The 9907-nt window shown below is 36.2% G+C and overlaps 1 protein-coding gene across 2 annotated transcripts in view; it reads right to left on the bottom strand.

Moving 5' to 3' along the window:
• Positions 1-9045, bottom strand: part of dus3l (dihydrouridine synthase 3-like (S. cerevisiae)) — a 9912-nt gene extending 867 nt beyond the window's left edge. The window contains exons 1-12 of one of the 2 annotated variants that reach the window (XM_041248843.1): positions 8890-9025; positions 8131-8230; positions 7281-7581; positions 5234-5869; positions 3684-3725; positions 2868-3020; positions 2312-2428; positions 2076-2141; positions 1853-1963; positions 1666-1762; positions 1411-1486; positions 237-425 (exon numbers count right to left, since the gene is read on the bottom strand). In XM_041248843.1, coding sequence (XP_041104777.1) covers positions 237-425; positions 1411-1486; positions 1666-1762; positions 1853-1963; positions 2076-2141; positions 2312-2428; positions 2868-3020; positions 3684-3725; positions 5234-5869; positions 7281-7581; positions 8131-8225 — 1883 coding nt within the window. In that variant the 5' untranslated portion in view covers positions 8226-8230; positions 8890-9025. Of the gene's footprint in view, positions 1-236; positions 426-1410; positions 1487-1665; positions 1763-1852; positions 1964-2075; positions 2142-2311; positions 2429-2867; positions 3021-3683; positions 3726-5233; positions 5870-7280; positions 7582-8130; positions 8231-8889 lie in introns of both variants that reach the window. The other variant, XM_041248842.1, reaches the window with a different exon arrangement.
• Between the last annotated feature and the right edge of the window lie 862 nt (positions 9046-9907).

The following is a 9907-nucleotide window of genomic DNA, read 5'->3' on the forward strand; positions in this document are numbered from 1 at the left end:
TTGGGGAATACAAAAAGAAAACGTGGAAACTCCTTATAAACTGATTCAAAAACGAGTCAAGCACCGAAAACCAATAATTTAATCTTATTTTAGTCTTTCCAAAAATGAATAGAACTGAACCCCCGCCCCCCAGAATGAATATCACAGAATATTTCATCTATCAGCAGCTGGTTAATTTCACATCTTGATTGTTTTGGTGAAAGCTATGAACATTACATTATATAATAACTGCTTACCTGCACAAGAAGGATAACCACTCAAGCATGAACTTTCTGGTCTTCTCCACCCCTTGTGTGTCCGAGCCCCAGTGCTCTAAACCAAAGTTTGCAAAATCTTTCAGGTTGTCAAGTCTTTCACTGGATGAGATGTCCCAGTGCCTTTGTTCTTTTATTTCAGTGAAGATCCAAGGCTTAATTAGAGCACCTCTGTAAAAGCATGGGACATTTGTGTTATAAAGCACATGCCAGTAGTACATGACTAAATTGTTAGCTATTCATAACTCTTTCAGCACTATGCAACTCTACAAAAAGACTGCTCTAGAATAACACATTTTAATAGTTTCAATGTCTTGTTCAAGAAAGAAAATTTAAAAAAAACAAACAAACAAACAAACATGACTCTGGCCTGCTTGTTATCCCCAAGCAAAAGTGCACCACACTTGGAGAATGCTTGTTTAGCTCTTTGGAACTCTCTCCCACCTTTGGTGTGTGATGCTCCCACCGTCGCTTGCTTTAAATAAAATCAACTCCCAAGACCCACTTGTTCTCTCTTGCTTTCCATTCTCTTTAAGCCCGATATCTGCTATTGGGTGCTGTGTTGTTGCTACTATTTCATGTATTATGCTACTATATCATGTATTATGCATTTTTCACTGTATTTAATGTATTATGCATTTTTTTTTTTTTTTATTGTATATCATGTATTCACTTCTCCGTATTTAAAGTTATGTTTTTTTCTTGTTACTGCATCTTGTAAAGCACTTTGTGATGGTGGTCCACTATGAAGGGCGCTATATAAAATAAAGATTGATTGATTGATTGATTGATAGATATTAGTTCATTGGTCTTTGAGTCGAATTATCTTTCCTAGACCTAGAAAGAGTTTCTTTGGTACTACGTATAGCAGCGCCATATTTAAAATGTTATCAGGTAGTTATTTCTCCAAAAATTATAATACATTTTATTAAGATAAATGCAAAGAAAGAGGAAAATCTAAATTATGACATTTCCATCTCCACTGTTATGAACAGAGCAATATGGGTTATATGGATAGCACAGCTTACAAACAGAGGTGATATTCAATAAATCTTCTTGGACAGGAGAAGAATGATTCTTGTTTTTACAGAACACACTTTTTTTTTTTTTTTTTTTTTTCAGAAAATGTAGACAGTATTATCTAAATTTTGTTTACCTCGCAATCATAATTCCAGAAACTCCGGTCTCCCTGGCTCGCATTGCATCTTCATAGGAGAGTATATCCCCATTACCTACAAGAATGTACAACACTTAAACCTTATGTTGCTATCCCATTTCTCAAACATGGGCATTACCACACATTAACCAAAATGAACTCTTACTGTAATAGATATGGAATTCTCACTATTGACCATACTTACCCTTACAAATGCAAAATACATTGAAACAAACACAGCAAAATATTTCTTACCGAAAAGAGGCATGGGACAAGCTACTTTTGAACAGTGGTCGATGTACTCCCAGTCTGCTGACTTTGTGTAACGCTGTTCTCGTGATCTCCCATGAAGCTTAACAACAAAAGAAAAAACATACAATTTGTCAACATGCGTTGGTTTGTAAGACATAACAATGTACTTCTTGATAAAGAATATACATACTGTGACAAGGGATACACCCCAGTTTTTTAGATCTGGTATGAGTTTGTGAGCAATGCGCACTTTTTCTTGTACGCCCGTCCGGATCTTTACAGTTAAAGGCACATCCAAAACCTGCAGACAATAACAATAATGTAAGGATTAGGATTTTGAGAGTATGAGGAGCATAGATGGAACAAAAAAAAAAAAAAAAAAAAGTGCTACATGATAAACAACAGAGACTCACCGAGTTCATTCCTTTAACAATCTGCTCAAATTTGTTTGTGCGAGTCATCAGCCCACAGCCACCACCCTAGTTTAAAAAAACAGAAACAGGAATTTCTGATGTTTGACCAAGTAAGCATCATGTTAGTAAAGCAACAAACATTCAACCAATCTCCTGCAAAAATAAATAAATAATAAAATACCAGTATTTAAAAAAATTAATAAAAAACAGTAAATTCTACAACTTGACCATTTTACCTTTTTGTACACAAGATCTATGGGGCAGCCCACATTTATATCCACAAAATCCACATCAATGGTTTGATTGAGCAGTTCTGCACATTTGGTCATGGTGTCAGGAAATGATCCCTCCAGCTGCAACAATTAAAATAACTATTGTTTTAATGATAATGTAAAAAAGAAAGACTTTTCTGTGTTTTCAGTACTATTCAATTGCTTTTTGAGAGTCCCAAATGCTTTTCATTGGAAAAGTAATATCCAAAAACAAGATTACAAAAGTAATTTTTTTGTCTGAAACATGTATAAAAACATGCACTTCTTCCAAGACCACAAAGGTCATTTAAAGAAAAGAGTCTTGTGGTCTCTGAGCGGTGTACATCTCTCTCTCTCTCTCTCTCTCTCTCTCTCTCTCTCTCTCTCTCTCTCGTGTACAGAGGCATTCACCCTCTCCAGGAATATTCATATTAAAACATCCAAGAATTATGTGCTACATTGTTTCTCAGGGCCGGGACATTGTCAACGCCACACCAGGTGGTGAAACATGACTTAATTAAGGGATTTAATTAAAACTAACCTGTACACCAAAAATATCTTCAGTGTGGTGTCTTTTCAACAAGGCCCATTCAGAAGACTGACCCTGCAGCAAATTCGTGCACATGGCCATTTCTCCACAAGTGACGTCAGCACCAAAACGTTTGCATATTCTACGGAAAGGAAGATTTCCACACTGGAATGAAGGAGACTGGTTAAAGGATGTGAATATTCACTCCAGATAACATGTATGGATAATACTTTTACTATCAAAACTGTTAATGCAGGTGTTTGCAATATTTAGAAGTAAAAAAACATATTTCGGTTTGCATATTTTGAACATTTTCTCTACCTGAAAGCAAATCTATATGGTACCTTTCAATTGGAAGGAATAAGTGTCTGCTTTTACCAACAAAACCCTTAACAAATGTTTATGAAAAATGAAAATACAGGAGGTGGATTTTGCTTCGGTGCATGTAATATTTATACAGTAAAATAGACAGCAGGCAGTGTATTATAATGCATTTGTTATTGTAGTGGTGTAATTTTCTACAATGACTCCTCAGAATGTAGGTCTTCAAAAAGTCACAAAGGCCGCAACTGCACCCAGGCCCAGCCTTTGGGGGGACCAGCCTTGAGTCATTTTTTTTTTTCCATGAGCCCACTTTAATGACTAAATGTAAAACGTATACAGGCGCCATCTACTCTAATGGGATTTGAAACATAAACCGTAACAAGGTAGTATTGGCAGACTTTCATTCAAAACACAAATACGCAAATCAGAATATCGGGGGGGTCTACTCTACAGTCCTGCACTAGAGAACAGTAAATCCTAGCATCAGTGTTGCTTTTTACTCACCGTTGTTAAGGGTGCAAGGTAAAGTTTATCTCTGAAGTCCACCTAAAAATGCCAAAACAAATTACATATCAAAATAAAATAAAAAATAAACACATACTCATTGCTTATTTAGGGGTAAAGTGAGCTATTGAAATGCATTTTCAAAAAACAACTAAGTGATCCTTTCAATTAAGTTACATTAAACAAATATATTTAAAAAATGCTCTAATGCTAACTATATGGACAACACAACAATAACTGCAGATGCTGAAGCACACTTTCAGTGAACTGATTATCATATTCTGGACAGCTGCCTGTTTAGAATCAATGAGCAATCCTTTGTAATGTGAACAGTGCTGTATAAACAGAACAGTGATGCACACTAATTGCTGTCTTCACGAATCATGAGTCACCCTACACTCAGATAGCAGCATTAAGAAATGTGGCTTGACATCATCTTGCACAACACTGTCTCCATGCTTATCATCAATAGAGAATCACGGGATACATTTAACTAGGCTTCCAAGCCAAAGGCTGGGAAGCCTATGTTATTGTTAAAGTTTTTATTTATTTATTTATTTATTTATTTTTCTTCCCAAAACGTTAAACTGTTGCTGCTTCGAAGATGTGACTGATCAGGTTCTAACTTTACAGGTAGCAAGCAGGATACATTCGCTGTCAGATGCTGGAAAAAACTGTGCTGCTGCGATCCTGCAATTGGCGCCGTGACGTATTTTTCGTTAAAACCTTTTGAAATCTTCTTCTTGGGAACCTGTGAAGCGATTGATCTGACACTTGGCATATATCATCAGCATTCAAACCCGCATCAAGTTTGCGAAGCAGAAATTGCTGCGATAAATTTTAATGTCAAAATGGCTGCCATAAATCTTATCGAAACGCGCCCTGAACAACAATCTGCTGCTGTTTGAAAACTGTTTGACCAACAAACTCCAAACTTGGTAGTTATCGTCCCAGTAACAATGGGATACAAATATGTGAAAATGGTGATGTTTTATAAAACAAGATGGCCGGCAGTTATACGTTTGCATTTGAAATTTAAACCTGAGTCAGTTGACAAACGATTTACTTGACTAACTGGTTATGTCACGTGAAACAATATGGCTGCCACTCCTACATTTTCTTCTTATATTTAAAACTGCTTCAGTTTTAAAACGGCTCACTTGATTAACTCCAAACTTGAAAACCATCGTGTCTGTGTCAGTACAATTTTAATTTTCAAAAATTGAATTTGTGCTTTAAACAATATGGCAGCCTGATGCATTTTTGAAAAAAAAAAAAAAAAAACTTTCAAAATCTTCTTCTGTGGAACTGTTGAAGTTGCTGATTTTAAACTTGGCATATTGAGAACTACACACGCTTAGACAGGTACTGATACTGGGGCTTGGAAGCCGTAAAACTATCTGGCAGTTCTAGTTATTATTTTATTTATTTTTTTATTTATTTTTTAAGTCACCACTGTTTTGCACTGTTCTTTTCTGGAATAAGAAAAATAAAGAATAACATTCACCAAAACTGCCCTTACAGTCATTAAGAATGTAAATATGACTTACTTGCTTCTTTTCACAAGCTCTGAGCTTGACAATGTCTTCATCTGTCACGGCACCCAGGGTTTTCACACTGGTATTGTCCTCACAGTCCACTTGAGGATCAAGTGAAGAACTTATATTCCCTGCTTCAGAAGCACAGGGACCGCCAAGTCCAGCTTCTGTGTCGACTACAGGCTGCGTCTCAGAATTTAGTGTGTCCTTGGGTTCATCTATTGAACTGTTCTGTTCTTCTGCTGTACATGACTTCTCATTCACTTTCTCAGGTACTGACTGATGATCTATATCTTTCTTTCCCACATTACGATGCTTATTTCCTTTGCTCATCTGCCTTAGGTAGGCATCAGATGCCTTAAAGACAAACTTATTTTTCCGCAAACTTTGTTGAAGCTCTTTGCTCAAGGCGTTTTTAACCATTACCTTGCCCTCCCTATTCTTCACTAGCTCCTCATTCACCATGTTTTTGAAGTTCTCTCCGATATGAGCTGTTGCAAACCTGCAGGTGATACCATACTGGCACCTTCCGAAGTTATCATACAGGTAGCATCTGCTTCCCACATCTGCAGGCTTCAGCTTTAGGTATGCAGGAATATCATGCAAATATTTGCATTTGTCCCCAAAGAAGCATTTGGCAGCACATTCCTTCAAATTGAAAAAACATGTAGTTTAATCATAGTGTTCTCTGAGAAGATTAATTAGATCAAACTTGTTAGTAGACAGAGGTTAGTCCTTCTCCTATATAACAATGGGTGGGTCAACAGACAAATTAATGACTCCAGCTAAAGTGGACAAACGGGGGTTGCACAAACGTCATGGAAACAAAAATTAAATTGATACCAACATTATTTGACCCCACATGGAGAAAAATTAATTCAACATGTGGCTTGCAACTAAAGAAAACAGGTTAATGTTTCTGTGTCAGGTAGAACATCCTCAGGTTAATGGGAGAAGTTTACATGTAATATTTGCAGATCTATGTAGAAACACATATTAACTACATTGCTAAGGCATACGACTAACTTTCCCTAATTTTTTAATATGTATTGTAAGTTGTCATCTCTGGAATGTAGTTACTGAGGACAGTGTCACCACAGAAACTGCAATATCAGTTGGGAATTTAGGGTTAAAGACAGTCTTTGAATATTCTCACACAAGTGGAATACATAAAGAGAGCTTGTGAGCATAACTTTGTATTGCCTGCGGAAATGCTGTCCTAGGTCACCCTGCTCCCTCGTATTTAGGAGAGGATCTTGAATATTTTCCTAGTATCTGTAATTGCTGCAACCTTAATAAACAAGATTTAGAATTTACTTGGTCTCTGAAGCCCTTCCTACTAATAAATTAATGATTTATGAATCAGCTACTTTAAAGCACTTTCACAGTTAATTGTTTTACTGTAATATTTGACTTGAGCTATTACCATCTACTTATTTAAAAACATTATTTAACAAAAAAAAGTACTACCGATAACAGTGGAACTTGATTTTCACTGGAATGAGTCTACAACAGTGCAAAGATTAAAACATGCTCACTTGCAACTGTGTATGGTACATTGGTCCCCAAACATGTACTTCACCTCGAAAAAAGGAACTAGGCTACAAATATGTTGGCAGTGTTTCTGCAAGCCTTAAACATGCTGCTCCATTGTTAAAGGACCTAATCCTCAACCAACTTCTAAAAAACTGGTGTGATGAGTATAAACAGGTTCAGACCACCGACTTGGGTACTCCAAGACATGAAACTAACCGATTTCTGATTTGATGTTTAAGTTAACCCTTTGCATTTTATTACTGCTCTATGCCATTCTGTAACTTTGTGAACTGCACAACTGAATCACTTCTTTATTTGTCTAACTATTCTGGATTCAATAAACTGCTCTGCTTTACCACTGCTGTTACATATTGTTATTGATACACCTTTGACATATATTTGAACTTTTGAAGTGTTGGGGTTGGATTTCCCAGGTAATTTGAGACTAGTATACTGCTCTGGTCAAACTTGAACTGTCACGACAAGAACAAAATCCAGTGTTCATTACTGCTCAATGCCATACCTGAACTACAGAGGGGCAGAGTCGTTTATCATCATAGGCGTTCGGTTTCACATGAGGCCTAGCTTTGTTCTGTCCTTTTGCTCTTTTTTTCTGCTGTTTCTCTCCTCCTTTTTCATATTTATCATTCCCTGCTAGGTTTTCATCAAGCTTAATCCTTTTCGGCCCTGGTTCCCCAGTCCCCTTCTCTGCTGCAGCATCATCATCTCCTTCTGCTTTTGGCTCCTTGGTCTCTGTCTTCTCCTCAGCAGCTTTTCCTCCAGAATCTACAACCTCATGGAACTTCTCTCTAGTTGTGAGGAACCTAAAGCAAACATTTGGAGTCTCCTATTATAAACATAAATACTACATATAGGTCAGACATTGAATTTCAGTAGCATTATACTGCATAAAAAAATCACACATATTTTCAAAGGAAATAGAAGACAAAAATACAGCAACTGCAAAACAAAATGGTCAGGCGTTGGTGTAATTATATACCAATGTTTCACCAATTTTCTATTAAAATCATTCTAGTTGACCCTTTAATAGTTACAGTCATTGGGAGGGTACAGTATAACATGCTGCAATCTTACAATCCCAGAATCCCCTCTATCAGAAATAGAGCGTCTTAAAACATGCTTCACTAGTATCAACTTGTGCCAGTTCACCGAGATGAAAATAAAAACAGCTGTCTTACGCACGTTATTAGCGTTTACATATTAGGACTCGATGCTGCAACAACGCTGCTCGTTTTCCTGTTTACACAACTGCAAGCATGGAGTAGGGAGAATTTAACGCGTTTTATGTAGAGACCACAGGGGGTTCTGTAACCCCTTAAACGGCGAGCACGATGGTCTTGGTGCCAACTCACTGAGGCTTGATGGCTGCTGTTCCTTTGTCGTTAGTATTGTTCGGTTCTGTGTTGTTGGTGCTGGTGGAAATCTGGGTACTTTCAGTCTCTGCCATAGTTGCTTTGGGAAAAAAACGTCAGAGGAGACATATCATTTATATAATAACTTATGTAATGTTAATAGTTTTGTACAAAGGTGTAAAAGGTGCTAGATAAATGCCTATTGATGTTCCCGGTAAATATGTTAAACAACTGAAAAGGAATGGTTTGTACATACCAATTGTCTTTATCCTAAGTTGTTACTTATTTGCCATATTGTATTATAGTAGCATTTGCACTTACTGTAAACTACACTATGTAAATATTGTTTTTGCACTGTAACCTTGTATTGCCCTGTAACACCTGTAAGTCGCCTTGGATAAAGGCGCCTGCCAAATAAACTAATAATAATAATACTGTATGCTGAGCAGACTGGTTGAAAGTGAGGTGGGATGGGTTACCAGAAAGTGTTGAAAAGAGTACATTCACATATGTTGCTGCACTTTCTATAAATAAATAAATAACCTGTATACACACAAGTTTTGGTTTCAAAATAAATAATTACAAAATATTATAAAAATATACATATTATAAAAGAAAATCGACATTTATTTCAACGTTCAGTTGTAAAAACTGCTACCGGCGTCAGTCAGGGTCAATTATTGACATAACATCTGTACCGTAGAAAATTTAAATTCAGAATTCAGCGTGTGCACTGCCACTATAATGAAACCTACTTACAGAAAAAAGTCCTTCTGTGATTGTCTAACAGAAACTGTACTTGAAAACAAACCTGCAAATGTAATTTGTAGTTCCACTTGCACCACCACGTTTAGATCATTTATTCAGCCACAGAAAACAGGAAGCGCTTTAACACGTGGGAACACCAAGTACAACACACTTACCATTCCTCAGTGAGCGCACGAAGTTGCGTGAGAAGAAGTGGTTCCCAGTCCTTATCAATATTTGTAACATTTGTACGGAACACGAACAGAAGTTTTCAAAAAAAAAAAAAAAAAAAAAAAAAAAAAAAGGTCCAGTTTAGTTCTTCCCCTGCCTAGTTTTTTTTTTTTTTTTTATTTAACACAGAATATGAGCAAATTGGCTTTTAAAAATTAAGCAGCTTGTTCATATGCAAGTTAAATGACTTCTATTTTATTTTGACTGACAACACTTTTCATATTATTATTATTATTATTATTATTATTATTATTATTATTATTATTATTATTATTATTTTTAATTTGGCAGATGCCTTTATCCAAGGTGACTTACAGGTATTACAGGGCAATGGTGTACAGGGTTACAGTGCAAGATTCATATTTAAATACAGTATAATTTACAGTAACTGCAAGTAATACTACTAAAATACAATAAGAGCAAGGATGCAACAAGTTAGGATTACAACAAGTTATATCTACAATGACATATTAGTAGTGCTCTTGTGCAAGGATAGTGCATCAGATGAGGATATGTAATGTGGTGCTTAGGTCAGGTAAGTCCAGTGTACCAGGGTAGATCAGCGTTGTCAAACTCCAGTCCTTAAGGTCTTCTAATTTTCATTCCAACTTAAGCTCCCAATTAACATAATTGATCTAATTATTTGTTCAATTTGACATATTTAATATTTCCCAAGGTCTTTTACAGTTGATGGTTTTAAAAATGCATTTGATTCAAGGTAAACTACCTATGAAACATTTCGAGGCCTGAAAAGAAGTGTTAAATGCATCCACTTAATCAAATAATTAGACCAATTAAG

Source organism: Polyodon spathula, chromosome 4 (assembly GCF_017654505.1).
Source record: "Polyodon spathula isolate WHYD16114869_AA chromosome 4, ASM1765450v1, whole genome shotgun sequence".
Classification (NCBI taxonomy): Eukaryota; Metazoa; Chordata; class Actinopteri; order Acipenseriformes; family Polyodontidae; genus Polyodon; species Polyodon spathula.